This window comes from Centroberyx gerrardi, chromosome 23, assembly GCF_048128805.1.
Source record: "Centroberyx gerrardi isolate f3 chromosome 23, fCenGer3.hap1.cur.20231027, whole genome shotgun sequence".
NCBI lineage: Eukaryota > Metazoa > Chordata > Actinopteri > Beryciformes > Berycidae > Centroberyx > Centroberyx gerrardi.
In genome coordinates, this window is record NC_136019.1 from 11,089,993 (window position 1) to 11,111,454 (window position 21,462).

At 49.1% G+C, this 21,462-nt stretch overlaps 1 protein-coding gene across 1 annotated transcript; it reads right to left on the reverse strand.

Annotated features, from left to right (window-relative positions):
• Window positions 1-1,134: 1,134 nt before the first annotated feature.
• Window positions 1,135-15,880, reverse strand: zbtb4 (zinc finger and BTB domain containing 4). The gene is made up of 2 exons (XM_071909457.2): window positions 15,664-15,880; window positions 1,135-9,961 (listed from the first exon to the last, which is right to left on the reverse strand). Exon 2 carries the CDS (start codon window positions 9,943-9,945, stop codon window positions 4,309-4,311), a length of 5,637 nt encoding a protein of 1,878 aa, XP_071765558.1. The 5' UTR covers window positions 9,946-9,961; window positions 15,664-15,880; the 3' UTR covers window positions 1,135-4,308.
• Between the last annotated feature and the right edge of the window lie 5,582 nt (window positions 15,881-21,462).

The following is a 21,462-nucleotide window of genomic DNA, read 5'->3' on the forward strand; positions in this document are numbered from 1 at the left end:
TTTTGGGACATTATCTCCATTTCCGAGACGCTCCTTAATTCAAGTCTGGGACATTGATAATAAAATCATCCCTGACATCATGGCATATTTTTGGGAGTTCAAAGATGAGTGAGTCACCAAGCCGACTGTTCCCATTTGAGCCACTGAGTGTCACTAGTGGGAAGGTGTTCATACAGAACGTTTTCAAAGACTGTTAGAATTCAGCTCCTCATTCAGCCACAAGCTGGGTGTAATCAACCCCTTGGTTTATACCTCAGCAACCCTGTTAGAAATTTAACCCTATAATACATCTCTTCCGGGACATGACATATTTTTTTACAAATATAGAAAAAAAAAACGCTAATGCTTGAATACGACTTAAAGGTACACACCATGGAGTGAAGGGAGCGCTCAAAGATCGGGGTAACATTCACGAGAGGAAACAGAAGAGATTAATACTGAAGGCACAGTGTCAATACCAAACAATGGACCACATGCTTAAAAATGGCAGCCTCCTACTTTAATGACATCACACCTCCCATAGTGGGAGCTTTTGTTAGGGCCAACAACTTGGAGCCAGTAAGGAAAAAGGTGATTTTGTTGAACCCCTGATGAGCAAACTGGAAACGGACTGACATTGTTTACATGAATATTACTTACCAGCCTTTGAGTGAAATGTGATGTAATATGGATGAAATGATAGATTAAATATGTGATATTTTATGAATTATCTTTTCCCTTGTCCTCCTCCTATAGGTCAGAGGTCAGGTTCAGCTACAGACCAGCTGGTAGGGATTGGGTGTGTTAATCACCTCAGCAGGGTGCGGATGGTTGCCGACGGGACTTGACCCCTGGTCCTCTAACCTCTAGGCCTCCCTGCTGTCCCTCTTTGATACACCTTGCCTAAAGGGAGGGCTTTCTCGCCAGGACAAGCCCACAGTGCAAATTCATCCACAAGTCATTCTACTTTCGCCAATTCACAAAATGTTCAACAACGCACATTTCACTAGAGAACGCACAGGGAGGATCAAATGATGCAAAACCAGGCAGCCACCAACTTTAAGCACATGGTTCATATTAAGTGCTCTGGATCAGCTTATAATCTATAATAAAGACATCATTTAAAAAAAAAACATGAGACCAGACTAGAGCACATTCTGTTGGGTCATCAGGTTAATACTTTATTTTGTTTGATTGCAGCAAAGAGAAAGAAAGGGAGACGGAAACAAGAGGAGAGAGAGAACAAGAAGAGTGTTGGAAAAGGAGACTACAGACTTTGGGAGAGCTGTGGCTACAAGCCTTTGTATCAAATCTAAAGACAAAGTCATCAGGCAACATTAAAACATCTTTTAAAAATAACATTAACATATTTTGTGGGCTCTATATGGCACAGTATTACCCTAGACATGTACACAATACCAAAACAGTTTAGCCACACCCCTACATCTATGACCAGCTTCATAGCAAACTAAGCCATGAGATCTATCTCCAGATCATATTTGTCATTTTTCAAGAAATCGTTCATTTACTATTCAAATTTCTTATGCCATAACAAGGCACCTTAACAGTTGAAATCTGGCAGATCCACATCTCACTATAGATAATTATAATTTAAATATCAAAGCAGAGGCACATTCATTTAAACTAAAACATACAGTAAATAGTTGTATATTACCACCAGATTCCAGTCCAGTCACTACAATACGTCAATTTGCATGCTTTTGGTCTGTATGATAACCGTGACGGCAAACTATGGCATAAGAAATGGTCCAAAAACACAAACATGTCCATCTACAGGAATGGCTTCAGATAGTGTAGTTTGGAGACAGCAAGGCTTGGCTAGAGAGGTTTACACTGGAACTAACCCACTGAAAAATGTCAACAAAAAAAAAAAAAAAACAGGCGGCCCATATACTGCCAAGGGATATGCTGCTTAGGCAGATTTATTTTGGTTTTCTTATTCACGCAGAGTCACTCGCTCTCTTACACAAAACACGTACACACACGGCACACACACGCAAAAGGCTTGTAACCACACCCAAGGGGATGCTTGTGCGCCCCTGCAGTTGGTCACGCTGTGTTTTCACACTCCTGCCTGAACCAAACAGCGCCCCGGTACCATCGCACACACACATGCACACACACTGACACACGTGTGCTTCACTCAGACGTGGTGCAGTGTGTGAGTGTGTGCTTGAGGGAGGAGGGAGAACTGAACAGCTCCTAGATAGTGATTGTGAGAAATAAATGTGGCAGCTAGTATTGTGGAACCTTTTATCCAAACTCCGCTCTATAATGAGTAAAATAAAGGACTACAGAGATATGGAAGGTTGAGAAGCCAAAAATACAAAAGGAAAAAGAAACAAAAGCTGTGCGCACAATGCCAGATTTTCTGAGGATATAAACTGTTAGGAAGCAAGTGTTGCTCATGCTTTGTGGATACAGAACCCAAGTTTATTGACATGTTCCTAGGACTACTGTATATATGCATACCAGACGTTATACGGTTCTTTAACAGGTTATTGTGTCAAAAAACAAAAGAACTGAAACCAATCTACCATTAATGCAGTTGTACTTCATTAACCTCATGACTAAATTTACATTCATATTTTTAAGTGTACTCAAATCCCCCCTTTTCACTGAAGCCACTTCCAACTGGTAAAAGGGGGCTAAACAACATAAACAACAACATATTGTAACAAAACAAACAAACAAAAACATATAGAGATAACATTACACATAACAAAAAAAGGCCCAGGGGGGCATCCGGGGAGTTTCGGCCACTACTTTGGCTGCTTAGCTCAGCCTTATCCTAGCTCTTAGCAAATGACGCAGGGCAGAAAAGAAGGAAATAGTTCAGACTCTTTCCAATGCCCCCTCAGTCGGGGAGTAGGACAGAAAGTTTTTGTCCACAAAGTCCTTTCTGTAGGGGCTTCTGACTCAGATTCCTGCCTTTCTGTGCCCATCTATTTCTTTCCCTGTCCAGAAATAACTCTATACCCTGAATCCATTTTTCTTTTTCCTTCCTTACTCTCGCTTTCTTCTTCCTGGCCTAGGAAATGGAGTGTGCCTTTGGAAGAGGAAAAAAAGGCTACTGAAGATGAAGGCTGACTGATTTTTATTCTTTTCTCTTTTTTTTACGTGAAGGACATGAGATGAAAACCGGAAGTGCAATGGTCTACGAGCCTAAGATTCTTACCCAGTGGCCAGCTACATATCCAAAGCAGCTACAAGTGTCGACATTATCCCCTTTAAGTGACCACTACTTTTCTATTGTGCACATAAGGTAAAAACTACGGTGAACGCTATGCAGATCCTACAGAGCATCATCTGGCCACACGGTCAGATGATCTGTCATTGTCATAGACTCACGTCCAGCCATAGCATTGACTTCTTAATGATTTGGATATGAGGAATCACTTCTAAATGCACTTCTACGCACTGACCTACAGTAGCTAGTCCAACTAGAGTAGGAATGCTGTGTGCGCCTCAGAACCACATGGAATGATCAGCGCTTCGGTGGCATACTCTAGCCATTCATGCACATACTCCATCACACGCACACAGCATACACACACGCACACATATATGCATACATACTCACCCACACACACTAATACCTGCATAAGCCCACTTCTGCATGCACAAATCCTTACATACTGTGCATGTACATGCTCATATATAACTTTCACGGATAGTTTGACAACGGAATACATCAGTATCCTCATTCACTCACACCCATACAAACACACACACACACACACACACACACACACACACAAGGTTTGTGTTGTTTAATGCTCTACCTCCAACTGTGTCGAGTAAGGACTCTTCTGTCTCATCCCTTATCCTTGCCCACACAAGCCTTCCCAGAAGAGCGTTTATCCTCATTATGCAGTCACTATAAAGGGAAGCAGACTGAACTAATTTTTCACACAACACACACCCTGTTAGCAGTTCTTATTCTTATATTATAGATAATATCATAATGAGTCAGAGAGGAAGATTAATCAAGCTCTAGAACTACAACACACTACAGCAAGACAGGAGAAACACGGAGAAAGGTGAACAGGAGGAAAGAGAGGGGAGTAATGACACGTCACTGTAAATATCTGCCTCTCCTCCCCGTTTCTTTGCTTCTTCTCCTCCCTTCACCCCTACTCCTGATTTCATGCCTAGCTCTGATCTCTACTGAACAAAAGAGAGGCAGGGGTGCTGTGCGAGTGTACTCAGTAACCCAGCGAGCACGCACCCCTCCCCCTCCCCCATCCTCAACAGGCCAGGCCGTCCCCTTTGAAATATATTCCTTAGTTATAGTGCGTTTGTGTCCTACGGTTTGCCGCTGCTGCTGTCCCGGTGCTTCTTGCCACTGCCACTGCTGCTGCTGTAGAGGCTGGGATTGGCCACAAGGGGGTGAGGCGCTGCGCCCATATAGGGCCCAGCAGTGGCTGCGTAATTGAAGATAGCAGGGAGGAAGGGCAGTGGCTCCACCTTGTCCCCCCCAGGTGCCATCATGTTCAGAGCCACAGGAAGAGCGGCCAGGTTATAGGGGTAGGCCAGCAGCTGGGGCCCGTAGAGCAGCTGGTAGGGGTCCGGGTAGAAGGGCAGCTTGGCCAGGTCCCCGCCGTTAGGGACAATCACCTTCCCCAGCGGTCCGAAGGGAAGAGCTCCAGCAGGATAGGAGGACATGAGCAGGTTCTCCTCCTGCTTCTTGCCCGAGCGGTAGCCGCTCGGTACAATAAGGGGTAAGGGGAAATCCTGGGCGGGGTAGCCCACTGAGGCGGCCTCCCCCTGTTGGGAGTCTCTGGAAGATGTGGTGTCCTGGTGCTCAGGCTCAGGTGGCGGGGGGGCTCGGGGGAGAAGCAGGGCATGGGCAGACGGGCGGTCGCCGGCACCAGCTGCTCCAGTGGGCAGCGTGAGCCTGTCGAGGCCTTGCGAGGTGTGGTGAGCATGGCGAGTGACTTGAGCTAAGAGTCCAATAGCGTTGGGGGACCGGCAGGGGGACTTGGGAGTGTGCCGGGGCAAGGAGGGTCCATTTATAGTGGTTTGAATGGGGATGTGCTGGGGGGACGGCGCAGGGCTCAGGGGCTCCTCTTTAGGGACCAAGAGAGCGACCCCCTCCTCTGGGAGGTGGGCAGCTCTGCTCATTTGCTGGAGCCTCTCTGTCTCCATTTCTCTCTCTTTCTCCATTTGTTTCTCTCTCTCCCTCTCCCTCTCTCTTTCTCTCTGTCTCTCCATCTCCCTCTCTTTCTCTATCTGCCTCTCCATCTCCCTCTCTCTGGCTAGTATAGAGGACATGGTCAGGTCTTGTGCTTCGTTCGGAGAGGGGCTCCTGGACAGGGATGGGACTCTGAGATCTTGGACCAAAGGTGGCTCCTCGTAACCCGCATGTAGAAACATACCATTCCCACCCTGCCTCTCTCTATCCATAATGACCCCTTCCCGTTTCATGAATCCCACCTCAGAGCTGGGAGCTGTTGTCATGGAAACAGGAGGAGCAGCAGTGGTTATTCTGGTCTGTGAGGTCATGGGCACATTTGGAGAGGTGTTGGTGGGTGCCATGAGGTGCGCGGGGCTGGGTATTCTGTGGATCTGGCTCTCTAGGTTCTTCTTCCTGGGTGTGCGGTAGTCCAGACATTCAGATCCGTTCATGACTAGCACACTCTGGAGAGTAGAGGGTGTGACAGGCGTGGGAGGCGTGAATTCGGGTTTGGGGGGCGTGAGTTTAACCGGGCTATCTAATGGAGGGTTTATGATTTGTGGGCTGGGTTCTCTCTCAGGAGCTGCAGGTTTGAGTTCTGTCAGTTCAGGTTTGTCATAGGATTCTGCTATCTGTTGTTCATCTTTCAGTTCGCTGAGATGGCTTTCACGCTGCTGTGATGCTAAACAGTCACCGCTACTGGATGGGTCAGGCGTTGAATAGCTGATAACCGAAACAGACAGAGCAGTGGGAACCTGTGCCTTTTCAGTCTCTAGGTCTCTACTAACAGTGTTAACCATTGTCTCTGCTGCTTTTGGCTCTGAGTCTCTGTCGTCCTTCTCTCTCTCTGGGGAACTGCTTAACTCATGGCGCCGGATATGGCGGGTTAGCGCTGAGGATGTCTTGCACACCTTATGACACTGTGGACAGGTGTGCCGTGCTAACGCTCTCCTGCTTAGGCGACTTGGACTGGAACTCCTCCTCACTACTGCGCCTACCCCTCCCTCTTTTTCCTCTTCATACTTTGCCGTCTCTGACACGGCTCTGACCCCAACCCCTTCACCTCGTTCGTTAAGTCCCACTTTAGGGGGCACAGGGGACGCTTCGGTAGGCTTGGGATGCTGGGCTCTCTGGTGATCCTCCAACTTGTCCCTTGAGGGGAAAGTGGCACGGCAGAAGAGGCAGACAAACTCAAGCAGATGGCTCAACTCATGTTTGTCTCGCTTCCTGGGGCTAGAGAACCAGCGGCCACATGTACCACACTCTGCTGCATTCCCATTAGTCCAAGGCCGCCTCTTTATTCCCATAGGAGCCGCTGAGGTAGACAGAGGAGGCTTTGGAGAGTGCAGAGGAGGGGTGGAAGCCTCAGGACAAGCTTCCTCAACCTGTTCCTCCGCCTCTTTGTTTTTCTCCTTCGAAGGGACAGAGGGATAATCTTTAATTTTTCCCTCTTCCTTCTCCGTGTTACTTTTTGACATTTTTTCAGCCTCCGCTACCTCCTCCTCATCACCTCCCACCTCTTCCAGGCCTAGCTCCTCCATCTTTCCATCCCCATCCTCATCCTCATCTTGTGTTATATCTGTCTCCTTGTTCACATGGTTTTTAAGCCTTTCTGCCCTCCTCATCAGCCGGAGGGAGCGTTTGTATTTCAGCTTCCTCTGCCAGCTCTTGGCCCTCTGGAGATGAGCTTGGGCCTTTCTCTTGGGCTTGTAGGAGTAGTAAGGCCGCCATAAATTGTCCTCCATGTCGTGGTCACTGTCCCCTTGCTCACGCACCTCTTGACGAAAGTAGTACTCCCTCACTTCATCGGGGGATTTGGAAATCTTTTTCCTGACCTCCTCCTCACAGCCTCCTCCTGTCCTCTCCTCCTCAGCTCCCAGGCTGGCTCTGCGGTGAACACGGTGCTTGTGGTGATGGTGGTGGGAGTGAGAGTGGCGGGGCTCCTTGGCGTCCCGCACAGATGACGTTTCACTCCGCTTGGTTTTTGGAGGAGAGTGGCTCTTGTCTCTCCTGAGGTCTGTCTCAGAGATGCTGCGCTTGACAATGGCCTCCTCGCCGATACGTACAGTAATCTGGCACAGCGGCCCTGCCCCTTTCACCTGTGACCCTCCAGATGCTGACAACTGCTTTGCGTTAGACATGTCACTCTTGCTGTGGGACTTGCGGGATTTGTGATAAGATCTGCCTGTCTCTGCATCCTGTCTGCCCCTTGAGCCCTCCTCTGTGATGTCTGAACTGTCTCTGGACCTCTTTCTATGGCTGTCTGCATTCTCCCTTTGCTTTTTGATTGGCCTGGGACTGGCCTTGTGGGATGTCTGACTGTCGCTGCTTTCAGGGGAGGAGCTGTTCAGTGGGCTTTTGCCACTCCCAGAGGTGACCTGGTTGCTATGAACAATGACAGAGGATGACACTGCTGTTCCATGAACTATGACGGAGGGTTTTGTATGGCCATACGTTATCACAGAAGACATGCTTGTTTCTGTGCCTCTACCGGTCTTGGGAGTTTTGGTTTTGCTATTACTAGACATTTTGAAGCTGCCACTGCCTCTTCCCTGCTCTAGCTCTAAGGCCTCACTCTCATGTTTTCTCACTTGGGGCATGTCTGTTTGGGGGAGGGGCGCTAATGTGGAGAGGTCCCTGTGCTCCACAGCCATAGAAACAGGGAAGCCATCAGGGAAGGCATCTGGGTCAGGCTTCATACTCTGAGGGTGGGCCCCACTGATGAGGCTCTGGAGGTCTCCAGGGCCCAGAGCGCAGTCCAGGCCCAGGGGCAGGGGAAGGGAGGATGGTTCAGTTGGTGGCAGAAGCAGGCCGTTGGGCAAACCATCACTGTAGGTCTTGTAGGGTCTCTTCTGGGAGCGCATGGGGAGAAGGCGATAGAGCTTAAGGGCATTAACTTTCTGCTTGTAGCCACCGTTGGCTGTCTTTTCGCTGGAGATGAGGCTGGGGTTAATGCCGTGGATGGTCTTCTGGTGTGTTTTGAGATTGTAGTAGGTGGCGAAGGCATCCCAGCAGAAGATGCACTGGTAGCGACGCTCCCCTGTGTGCCACACCTCATGCTTTGTGCGGTACTCAGCCAGGGCAAAGACTTTGTCGCAAAAATGACACGGATATTTGCGGCGCCATGAATGCACATTGGAGTGACGCTTGAGGCTGGATAGCGTCATGTAAGACCGCTCGCACACAGAGCAGAAGTAAATGACAGTGCCATCTACCACCTTCACAAAATGGTTCTCATCGCCCCCCAGCAGCTCAGCGGCTGCTGCATCATCGCCTTGGATACGGGCCAGGAGACTCCGCGCTTTCTTCCCTGGCCGTGCCTTACTGCTGTCTATAGCTCCTGCACTTCCCACAATCACTCCCCCTTCCACTCTCACCTCACCCTCCTCCAGCGGCTCCTCCTTCGGCTGGACAGTGAGCGAGGGAGGCCCCAGGCTGTTGGAGGGTAGGCCTGAAGCCCTGCAACACGCCTCGTGGGACTGCAGTCTCTTGCTGTGGATGAAGGCTTTGCCACAATAACGGCAGCTGAGGGCCCGGCTGCCGCGGTGCAGCCGCATGTGGACCGTTAGCGAGGAGGCCGAGCTGAAGAGCCGGTGGCACACTCCGCAGATCAGCTCGGGCTTCAGGCCATCAGTGGGGGGGAAGGAGGACGGGTGGGGGGGAGCGGTGAGAGCCTCAGAGGGGGGAGGAGGAGGAGGTGGTAGCGGGGGAGGGAGGTGGAGGGTGGGAGGATGAAGATTTGGTCCATGAGGGCTTCCCACCTTCCCACCTGGTCTTCCTGTTATTTTCTCTTTCCTCTCTGTGTGTGTGTCCCCGCCTCTCTGGCTCTGATAGGCTGAAGTGCCCAGGTTGAAGAGGATCTGGGCGGTCTGAGAGGGTGAGGCCGTTCCGTTGGCCGCCCTGTGTCTCTCACCCCACCCATCCCCTCCGTAACAGCCCCCTACAGACCCGCTGGAGGACCTCGGGGGAAACCTGTTGAACTGAGTCTCTGGATTGACTTTGGAGCACTTCAGAGGAGAGGGGGATTTTATATCTTTCCTGATAAGCGCATTAACAGTCATGGGAGATGAGGAGGAGGAGGGCGAAGAGGACGGAGAGCTCTCGTGCCTGGGGGGCTTAAAAGGTCTGTGCTTTACGTCCATGGTAGCATCCAGTTTCCACAGCGACCCCTCGTCCGAGCCCTTGGAGGACGGCCGCCGTCGGTGGGGGGAAGGGGAGGACGAGGAGGAGCTGCGACAGTGGTTTGGAGAGGTCAGAGAGGCAGGCAGGGGGGCGGCGCTAAGTGGGAAGGTTAGGGTGATTTTATCATTCTTAGGCCCATCAGCCATGTCCTCCAGCCTGTCCCCCATTGCAGCTTCTCCGCGGCCTCCGTGCCTTTTACCCTTCATCTCCAGCTGCTCAGCCTCCCCTTCCTCCTCCTCTGCTTCAGGCTGAGAGGCCACTCCAAGACAACGGCTCGGCTCGTGTAGTCCTCCGACCCCGCTGGAGCCGCAGCGGGTGGGGCAGAAGTTGTCAGTCAGGTGGAACGGTGATAGTAGGCCAGAAGAGGAGGCCTGCGCTGAGTGAAGGGTGTCTAGAGCCACTACCGTCAGTGGCAGGGAAGACAGGGGTGACGACCGCTGACTCCGGTGGCACGTGGCGTCCTTGGTTGTGATGTGTGCGAGGTCGCAGAGTGGAGCGTGCCCAGCGGCCAGGTGCTGTTCACTCAGACGTGACTGAAGGAGGCCCGCACGGAGGGGGTCCCACACCTTCTCACCGGACACCATGACCAGCCCCCGAAATCTGAAAGACAAATCAGAAAGAAGGTATTAGCATTATAAACAGCCCAAGATGAACGCAAAACATGCAAATTCACACGGCATAAAGCAGAGAAATGACAGTATACCGAGAGCTTTTGCGATAGCAGTCATGGCGCTTACGGAACACTTTTGAGAACGGCAAAGAAACCCAAATGCCCCAGCAATGCTGAGCTCCAACAGCTCAGCCAGGAATGGTGAGTGAGAGGAGGGAGCGGGTAGGGGGAAGGAATGAATCTGCGGCAGTGCTGGTTTAGATTTCAGCGTGCCACAGCCAAGCCTTCAGAAAGGCATTCCAGAGATCCATCTCTCTCGGCTGTGACACAACATTCCCTTTGCCTAATTGGAAGGCATTCAGATTTAATCAAGATTCCCTCAGAATAGAGTGTTGACTTGCATCCATGGCCTTGGCGCACATAAAAATAGTCCCACTCTCTTGCTCTTTAAGCAGACTAAAGGAAAGGGGTGGCTGTGATCACTGCCTTGTTAGCCATTCCTGGCAGTGGCTAGTATCTGCCGGGCATGACTCTAACCATTTATTTGTGAAGGCAAGGGCGGGAGGGAAGGAAAGAGGGGGAGAGGAGAAGGGAGGGAGAGTGCATGCGTGTGTGCGGAGAAGGGGTGTTTTTCCGCCCTCTGCATCCGGTACAATCTCAGCTAAGCTCGAGAGGATGAGCGACGGGCACTTCCCATTTCCATTCTAATACAACCGCCATGGTGGCGGATACAGTCCTCCTGCAAATTCTTCATGCATAAGCTAGCTGCAGATTCGCCTGCGATAGGCAATTTATTGTTATTACTTATTTAAAATGGGAGCATGTGGTGGGGTCTGCAGACTGGGGAGGGAAATGGAGACAGTATAAGGCCATAATGATGCGACGAGAAGAAAAATCCTCAGTCATGCTTTTCTGCCTGCGTTTTCAAGCAGCAAAGCAGCCAGGAAGGCAGGCCGCTGTAAAATTCCACAGGCAGCCCTGAACAGGCAGAAACTAGGTCAGCACTGTTATTGCAGAGGGAAGAGGAGGGAGAGAGAGAGAGAGAGAGAGAGAGAGAGAGAGGGTAGGGAGAGCGAAAGGGTGATAGAAAAAGGGAGAGAGAGAAAGAGAGTGAGGGTTAGTGAGAGAGCAAGAGACAGAGAGAGAGAGAGAGAGAGAGGAGAAAGGAGGGGTTTGAAACAGGAACAGTCAGACACACTGCACTGTCAGACAGACAGGAGCCCAGGCAAACACGCACACACACATACACACACACACACACAAACACACAGACAAACACACAAACATGCACACACACACACACACACACACACACACACACACACACACAAACATGCATGCGAACAGACATGCAAACAGACATGCACACACAAACTGGCATGCACACAACACTGTACGTTCTCCCATACATGCCTATGGGCAAGACACACAGGCATAAACAAACTAGTTTTACATGGATGGGCCGGCTTGTAAATGACATGCAAAACAAAAGGGTGAATCCAAGTGCAACACGCCACAGCGACTGAGGGCACAGGTGGAACGAACTATAGACAGATTGAAAACAAAAGTGTATATTAATGTATTTAGTAAAGGCAATGGCACATATTGTATGTTGTATTGGGACAACAAACCATGTCATGCCTTTTTATGACTATCTATGGTTATTAAGGGCTAAAAACAACAATGCACACTTTTTTCTGACCAGGCTTGCACTATTTTGTGGACGTGCATTGAAATAGGCCTTCGCTGTCACTCTCACATTTACTGAGCGATAGATGTTGTGCAGGAAATCCCTTATGTCAAGCGCCAGCCTGCTACAAGTGGGCGGACACATTGAGAGACGGTGCTAGGGCTAAAAATGTCACCATTTCATCTGATGCTTGCGCCGCGGACAGGAAAATGCGTATGACGCCCCCTCGCTCTTTTTCTTCATCTCCCTGTGACGCACACAGCCTCTCCACAAGCACAGCCTGCACGACACTGGCCGACCGTGACAGGCAGCTTTAAATACGCTTTAAATATGCTTAAACGTACACAGACAGAAATGTGTACTCAGACGCATAGGACACGCATGAAAGCACTGTCATCACTCTTATTCGTAGAGACGTGTGGATACACAGATAACACACACAAACACACAAACGCACACACAACCTTCCCTATCACACGCAGACACACAAACAAACGTGACCCTCAAAGTGGCAAGAACCCTAAAGCAAAATCAAAACAAAGAGCAACCCTGTCCCCACGCCTCTCTGCAACAGGATGCTCTGCGCAAACAAACATGTTAGTCGGCCTGAGAACTGTTCATCTATTTACGCTTGCGGCACTACAAAACCGCATAGCAAGAACAGGTGCTCAGCTGGTGCAGGAAAAATGACTAACTAGTCTCACATAAATGAAAAAACACATTACACCAAACGCATTGCCTTACATATAATCGCCGAGGCTCTACGGTGGCAGTCAGTGGCAAACGCGCTGGGGCAGAGGCATACTTTCTGCGATGCACTGATTAAATTTGTACTTCTTCGCTTCAATGTTAAATCTTGAGAAGTAGCTCAAACTTGCAGATTAGTCCCCCACTTTCAGCTCAGTAGAAGTTTTGAAACCAATTAAGTTCAAGGAAATTAGAGTGCCGTTTGTCTCAAAACCCCTAACATGAACTAACCGCTTGAATTGTGTGACCAATCCAGATCAGCAGACATCTTAGTATTTTACTTTGAGATACTCCGCCTCTTGCATCTGAAAAAAAGATGACTTTATGACCTTGAAGACCCTGAGCAAGTATTCCATTGAATTCAATGGGAAAATCAGTCATGAGGAATATCACTGCTAAAGTGGCCTTGCATAACTTTAGGCACGGTGGCAGCATGGCAAAGGTTTTTGGCAGGTACGCCAGCTCAAGGCCTGGACATTGAACCAGCCACAGAGCAATCTGTTTATTCCACACTGAAACTAGTATGTGTGCTGACAGACAAACAACCATTAAGATTCATCTTACAGTAAAGGAAGACCTTATGAATCTAGTGGCACTAATGGGTCATAAATGTCACACAGTTATTAGTTACCAAAAAGCACATGCAACCAAAAATGAACTTTATTTGGTTCTGAAGTAACTTAAATTTTAGCAATTTGGTCCAATACCTATGCTCACTGGGGATTAAAGGTCTGATCACAGCAACTGACAACTTTAATGCTGGTTAAGTGCCACTAAATTTGCTTTTACATTTCAAAGTGAATGTAAATAGCTGACAACCGGTACTTTTGCCTCATTTTCATCTTTCTAGCTGAACTATAAGTTTCGTCAGAATACAGCTAACACGATCAAGTCGACTCCGTTTTGCCGATACTCTCGCCATTAACTGTATCTTTAGCTGTGATGTATGGTCATTATGTCAGTGTGTGTGTGTGTGTGTGTGTGTGTGTGTGTGTGTGTGTGCGTGAGTGTGTGGGGCCATGAGGGAGTGCCTGCAAGGCGGAATGTGGGGGGCCTCGGTGTTCCAGCCGGTGAGCCAGCGGCGAGGAGCATGTGGGAAGAGGAAGGTGTCGGTTGGGCTTTCTCCCCAGTGAGGGGCAGCCAGAGGGGCCCAACCATTAGAGCAGCAGTTGGTCTGTGAAGAGGAGGGTGTGTGTGTGTGTGTGTGTGTGTGTGAGGAGTGTGTGTATGTGTGAGGGTGTGTGTGGGTGGGGTGGGGGGGCATCGTTAGCAAGAAGGGGTACTGAACTCTCCACAACCCCCCGGCCAAGAGAGCATGGTAGAGCCAGCCAGATGGGATAGAAGGAGGGAGAGAGGAGGAGGAGGAGGAAAGGGGAAGGGAAGTTGGTATGGGGTGGGGAGTGGTTGAGGAGAAGGGTAAAGGGAGACTGGAGGTGGTAGTGGTGGTGGGGTGGGGAGGGAGGGGGGTAACTTCAAACACATCTCTTCCATGTTCAGATTTCATGGTTTCCTTGTCTTTCAGATCCCACTCAGCGTGACTGACTGCATGCCCTCGTTCCTCCCCCTCCCCAAGCGTAAACTGTGGTATCGCGGTGATTTCGCATGCCACTCCACGCACCAGCAGACCTGCCCATGTCTAAAACGCCATATACTCTCCACGGTCTGTTAGCTCTCAACCCAGCACGTAATTCCCATAATTCTGCCCACTGTAACAGAATCATGGGAAGCATTAGGAGAGAGTAAGGCCAAAACAGTACCCCAGGAGAGCAGTAACACTACACCAGTGACCTTTTTGAGGTAATTTCCCCAAAATCATTTTCAATTTCACGCACAGTCCCTCTTGAAGGTGCAGTGAAAGCCCCTTTGGAGTTTTCGGTGTAAAACAACTGAAAAGCATTTTAGTGTTAGCAAGGTTTAGCCGGAGCCACATGTTACCACGGTCAGCATATACTGTAACTGTTAGGATGGCAGTTCAGATCAAATGAAGCGCTGCACCAGTTTCACAAGTGCAACAATACAGTGGCACGTCAACATCCAATAAGTTCATGTCAGATTTTTAAAAACAGCATAATGTAAACAAAGCTATCAGCCAGGTCTTGCACTCCATGACACTTGCACATCGGCGCTTATGTGTCCAGGTTAGGAAAAGGCCCAACGGTAAATACGGCAGGTTAGCTTCATCTAATGTTGTTTGACATCATGTGCGGCCAAAACACAAACAACCAAACTGAAAAGCCTGACTCCTCATCAGCACCTTCAACCGTGCGACATCACAGAGCAGAGAGAAACCACACTTCTCATCACCTGACCTATGACCCCTACACCCCTGTGGCATTGTGGATCATATTTTCCATACATTGAGCGCCGGGGCTTGGGTCGGCATCCATGGAAACCAGGAATGTGGAATAGTTGGCTGCAGACGCTCTGTTGTTTTGGAAAAAGTAGGGCTTAGGGCAGCAACAACAGGGCTGGTGACATCAAAATGCCCTCTGCTGCTCTATGAGAGACAACCCCCAACAAAACAACAGACTGGTAGGCTATACGGTAAAATGGAGGACACACTGGGCTGGCCCACAACGGAAATAAGAGACGGGATGGCTCGGTAGAATTAGAGATGTTTACCATAGCCTAGATGCAAGTTTTTCTCCAAACTCTTCCTCCCTCTTATCTTGTTAGTAAGTTGATGGACAGGGGTGGCAGATCGGCCCACCATGGCAAGACAAGGTTTCCCCCAACAACAAAGCCCACATCATGTTTAACGGCTGTTCTGACGTGTGCCGGCGGCACCCCCCCCACCCACCCCCCCGTCTGGGGTGAATCACAGGGACGCAAGAGGCTTCGATAAATTAAAAGTTTCATCACAATCTCGAAACGAGTCATCGCTCCTGAAAAAGAACTGCGTGGTGCGCCAGCGACAGAGGGGAGGATGAGGGAGACAAGGCCTCTTATTGGCACACACACACACGCACACACGCACACACACAGAGCACAGGCACACATGAATACGCACAACCGTGCACAAACACGCACTGCACAGCCGCGCATAAATACGCACACCCACGAACACTCACACCCAGCGCACGCACATTAAAATAAAAACCTTCTTCTCCTCTTCACGTGCGAAACAACCGCCACAGCAACGGAGTGAAGCGAAAACAAGCAGGAAAACAACAGTATTCAGCCTCTCTTCCCCTCATTCTCTCTCCCTCTCTCGCTCTCTCTCTCTCAGGAAGGCAAGCATACAAGAGAACGTACCTCGGAAAACCTCCTGCTGCATCTCTGCTGCGATGTGTTCTCTCCCTCTCCCCTCACACTCCCTCTCTCTCTCTCTCTCTCTCTCTCTCCCCCTCGGTCTGTGTATGCGCACGTCTGAGTGTGAGAGAGAGAGCGCAGGGAGAGGCGGCGCACACACACACACCACACACACATACACACACACACACACACACACACACACACACACACAGGCAGCAGTGTGTGAAGACAGAGGGCAGGAGCGATTCTCACACTCTGACTCGCTCGCTCCCTCTCTCTCACTCACTCCCCCTTTCTTGCTCTAACTCTCCCTCTGCTCTGTCTCTCTCTCTCTCTCTCCCTCGGCTGCTCTCCTCTCTCACTCCAGTTTTGCCTCTGACACACGATTCTTAGTGTTTTTGCTCTTTTTCCAGCAAGTGAATCCCCCCCTCCACACCCCCCACCCCTCTCCCCCCCTCACCCCCCCACTACCCCAACCCCCTCTGAATCCAATCTTCTTTTTATTTGGAAGTGTTGTTCTCTCTCTCTCTCTCTCTCCCTCTCTCTCTACATGCACACACACACACACACACACACTACTTTATATACACAAAGCCCAGCGATAGGGAGAGGGAGGGAGAGGCAGAGGGAGACAGAGTGGGAGAGCAAGCAAGAGGACGCCATTTAAGCAGTTTGTTACGAGCACTGCAAGTCCCCAAAATGGCTGAAAACAAACAGGAACCATGCCAACTAAAAAAACCTGGGCACAAGGACAGACAGACAGACACGGAGTGAGAGAAGGAGAGTGAGCAAATGAGACAGAGAGACAGAGAGAGAGAGAGGGGGAGAGGGAGAGGACAAACTGGCGATAGTCAAATGGCGGATGGAAGCACTCTCTCAGAAACAAGTGAAGTTGAGAGAAAGAGAGGGATATTAAAAGGGAAAGGAGAGAGAGAGAGATGGAGATGGAGAGGCGGAGAGAGAAACTGGGGCAGGCAGAGGAGGGCAGAGGCGCTCTTCGATTCTTTATGGCCTCGGTTAAAAGGGTTCAAGTGCTATAAGGAACGATGGCGGCCGTGTCAAGCGAGCGCTCCAGGTCACTGTGTGTATCTGGGTCTGACCCCGCAGCCAAACTCCTATCGCTGACCATCACCTGTTTCCTTCTGCACCATCCTCCTCCTCCTCCCTCCCTCACCAAAACAACACCGCCGCCGCGCCACCATCTTGGCCCTGATGTGCAGAGCTAAAAGGCCGCGGTTTAGATATCACTTCTGATTTATGCATATTCCACAAATCTCTCTCTCTCTTTTGCAGCAACTCTCAAACGTCCCTCTTCGTGCTTCGTCCCCGGGGCTAACTGCCTCTCTTGCCACGCACGTCATGGTCAATGGAAATTCCACATACCTCTGTTCTCTCTCTCTCTCTCTCTCTCTCTCTCTCTCTGTGCCATGTACCACTCAACGGCCCGAAACCAGGAACCAGGAGCTATTCTCTCAGCTGGAACAAGAGGGCTGCAGGGCAGAAAAATGAGAGGAGGGAGGAGGGGGGTAGAAGAATGTTCTGGTACTGTTATGCTACAACACCATCATACTTCCCACTGTCCTTTTGAGTACAGCTGCCCCCCCACCCCTCCCCACACCCCCCCATACCCACCAACTGAACCTTGACGCCAGCACCCCACCCTCCACTCCCCCTGCCCTTTCTCTCCCTCTCTCTCCCTCCCTCTCTCTCTCTCTCTGTGTCTCCCTCTCCCTCTCTCACCCTCATTGTATGCTGCCACACTTGTCTCCATGGGAACCGCTCTGGGATTGGGTGTTGTTCCTGTGACCTCTCTGGCTCTTGGAGTTGGAGGAACTTTTTTTTTTTTTTTCCCCTGTCCTCTCTCATGCACTCTTTCACGTTTTCAAAGCATGCTGGTGTGTGGACGGGTGACAGTGGCTGTGAGTGGTTTCGGGTTGGGATAGTAAAATTCTGTGTGTGTGTGTGTGTGTGAAAGAGAGAAAGAGAGAGAGGGAAAGAGACAGGCTGTGTGTGTGTGAAGCAGATTGCCCGTTGGCAAAGACAATAGTGTGTGTGTGTGTTCCAGGAGTGCGGTCGCCCGGTCCACACATGTGTGCTAGCATTGTCCCGTGGCTGCAGCCAGCCACCAACTCTGTATTCAGAGGCAGCCCCGCCGTCCAGCCGTTCCTATTCATGGGCGTTTGCCCAAACGTGATCATAGCTTTTCATGCTGTGCTACCAAGCGACACACACATCTGAATACGCAAAGATGGAGGAACTAAGGGAGCCATCTTGGTGGAAAATTTAAGCCATTTGCTCAATAGGACTTTCAATATTAAACTGTTGTCCAAGGTAAAAAAAAAAAAAAAACTTTTAAAATTTAGTCATTACGTAAAGTCTGGGGGCTAAATTACATTTCTTTTTTTTTTTTTATATAGGTGTCATTGTTTGTGTTCAATAACTGACAGTTCTAAAAATAAAAACAATAAAAAATAACATGTTTTCAAGGAAGGACACCTTGTAGCAGATATATCCTAAAATTTGCACACACACACACACACACGCACACACACAGAGCACTCAACAGCACAGCACACAACACACTCTCTTTGTTTTTAATCCAGAGAGTGATTAGTGCAGTTAATCATATGACTATTTAGATTTCCATCACCCCTACACCTTGACCTACCAAATTGTACTACTGTATTGTACTGTATTGTTCCACTACCAAAGTTGAGTGATAAAAGCCAGTGTCTTAAGTCCGCGAGTGAGGAGAAAGTTGTATCATCCCGTCAGTTCCCAAAATTCAAAAACTGGTCCCTGGCCTGAGTTGTTTCTGCTGCTGAACATTGACTGTGTTGAATTCAATACAAGGAAAGGCTATGGTTATTCTAAAAAAAATGTTTACTCTACATTTCATTCAAATTTATTTCAAATTTATTTCACAACGAATCAAATCCTGAGCGGCCATATCATTAGATAGATTGCTAGTTCATCAAATTCCATTTTAAATTTATATACAGACGATAACTGTTGTTAGACAAGGAGAAACAACAGACCTTGGTTTGGTTGCCATGTCCACCAGCTATTGCCAAACACAACTGCACAAAAATTTTGGTGTAGAGAAGCATGTGGCAACAAAATCAAGACGCTGTGAATGAAATGGCAAATACTGATAATTCTGTCTTTAAGGTATTCAGTGATCTGAAACAGTGCATGTAACTACTGTATATCAATGCTTGACATATCAACTGCCTATGACTGCAGACTGAATTCCTGCTTCTACTGATACATTTGTGTGAAACGGCCTGCTGTACTGCTGAGGCCTCAGTAAACACCCTGAACAGTCTCACAGAAGAGATGACTAACCTGCTCTCCAGCTGAGTTGGACTGAGATCAAAGTAGGAAGTCAAGAGACGTTCTGGTTCAAATGTCAGAGGTTGTCTTAAAGGAGAAGAGGAAGCAGAGCCGCCTTACAAGGAGGACACACAATTCCTGTTTCTACGGCCTGCAGACAGAGAAGAGAAGTGAAGACAGGGAGCTGGAATGGCTATCAAACGCATACATTTTCTACCAGTGGACATACAGATAAGCATAACAAATGTTGACTTTTGCAGACACACAAACTCGCACCCACACACACGCACACAGCTCAAAGGTTGTTTTATCCCTCAACACTGTCTTACAGACGAGGGGCAACACCATGGGTATCTTGCGAACGCCTCCCCTGAAATACGGATGAGCACGCCCGAACATGTCCTGAGCCAACACTTGGCTCCTCTCAGACAAACATACAAACAACGTCCCACAGAAAAGAAAATTAATATCTCCTAATCTTTAATTGTCTTCCATAAAGTTAATCAAGTTGTAACAAAACAAACCTGTTTGTGTACCAGAGGAGTTCCTAAGGAAAGCTCTTGCCAGACAAACGTAGCCTATAGCTAGCAGCGTACAAGTCAGAGCAAATAATGTCTTCTAACATTATGGTTGTCCTCCAGACAGGTTGGATATAGCCAACTATTGAATTATTTAGTAAAGTTCCTGCCAGACAACCCTATGAATAGCAGTCTTTAAAGCAAATAATATGATCCAAACATTATCCTCGTCTTTCAGACAGGTCGCTAATGCCAATAGCCTAGCCAATATAAATAAGTAAACAACGTAAACAGATTATTGAGAATGAATGCAAATATAGATACAGAGTTTAGTATGGCGTCTAGGCTCTGATCCTGTCACTCCGTGCGAGCGAACACCTAGCTAGCCAAAGAGAGCATGGAGTGACGATAGGGAACTTCCCCCCCTGTGGGAAACCTAGAGTCAGAGCCTACAGGTGGATGCTGGGTGGAGGTGGGGAGATGGGGATGATGAAATGTAGCAGCAGCATGGCAATGCGAAAGAGAGTGAGCAGGTGCAGGTAGCTTAAATAGACCGCCTTATTGAGAGGGGGGCGCTTGATATAGGTAGCAGCCTAATAAAGCAAAATTATCTCCAAACATTATGCTTGCCTTCCAGACAGATTGCTCAATGCATCTGTCTCCAAGCATCCATTAGTTTTCTTGTTTTGTTAGCTAGCATGATTTAGGTGTTCTTTTTTCTACTTTTTGTCTCTTGGGTTTTGGTATGAATACAGTGCATGTGGTATTCATATAATGTATTTATTTTATGTACAAAGGCAATGTAAAAGACACTGCAATTAAACAAAGACTGTGCATTTCAGCCAAGTGTTAGCGAAGAGCACGATTTGCACGCTCAGTGAAGGAGTGCACAGAAAGTTTGCACATTGCACCGCCCCTTGTCTGTAAGACAGCATTGAGGGCTTAAACACCCTTTGAGCAGACACACACACACATACACACCCACACACCCAGAGGCTATCCTGAGCAGATGTCCTTAAACCTGCACGATGGAAAGTGCGGAGTGTGTCACATATACAGGACTGGGACACGGGGTGGATCCACCAGCGTATCAGATGACGGAAGCGGGGTTTCAGCACACACCGTCTGATAAGTGATTCATATCCCCGAGGCCAGCGAATCGAGCCATGACCAGCATGCTTGTATGAGCAGTGAGCAGGCCCAGGATAGACACTGCCGAGTCACACAAACTGTTTCTGAGCAAACAGAAAAGCTAAAATGCTAAAAAACATTAGAGGGGTGTAGGGTGTAGGCTACACAGGTGACAGTTACAGTTGCCGTGCAATGTGCAATCAATTTGATATACATGCAACCGCTTGCAAAATATAACTGTGCAATAGGAAGGGAAAAAAGCAAAGGAGAAGAGGAAGAGAGGGTTAGGAGTGTGGACGTTGCCAAAGGAGACTGGAAAGGATAGGTGGAAAATCATCTGGGAGGGGTGCCTGATACGGTTTGGGGGTGGGGGGTGGAGGAGGGAGGGAGGCTGGTTTTTCCACTGCCAGAGAGAGAACGGCTAAATCAAATTAATTAGCTTCTTCATCTCCAGGCAGCTACTCAGGCATGCTGTACTGGCGAAGAGAGAGAGAGAGGGTCGGAGGGAGGGGGGGAGAGTGTATGCATAAGAGAATGAGAGAAAGCGAGATAGAACGTGGTGGAGGGGTGAATAGCCTGCTGTGTATGTGCGCCATTCAGGAGGACGGGCAGGCGAGGGGAGGCGAGGCGAGGGGAGGGGAGGGGGGGGGTGCATAATTCTCTGATAAGCGTGAGGGTTGTTTTGCTGGGGCCGCTGCTCAGCCGTGAGGAGGAGGAGGAAGTGGCTGTATGTTGGCTGACGTTGTGTGCCGCTGCGCTTCGGGGCGATGGTACTTCCTGTTTCTAGACAGCCTGTATTTTGAGGCCACTGTAA

Bases quoted from the DNA above. Each gene is read 5' to 3' on its own strand.
- zbtb4 (XM_071909457.2), bottom strand. From the start codon at position 9,945: ATGGTGTCCGGTGAGAAGGTGTGGGACCCCCTCCGTGCGGGCCTCCTT.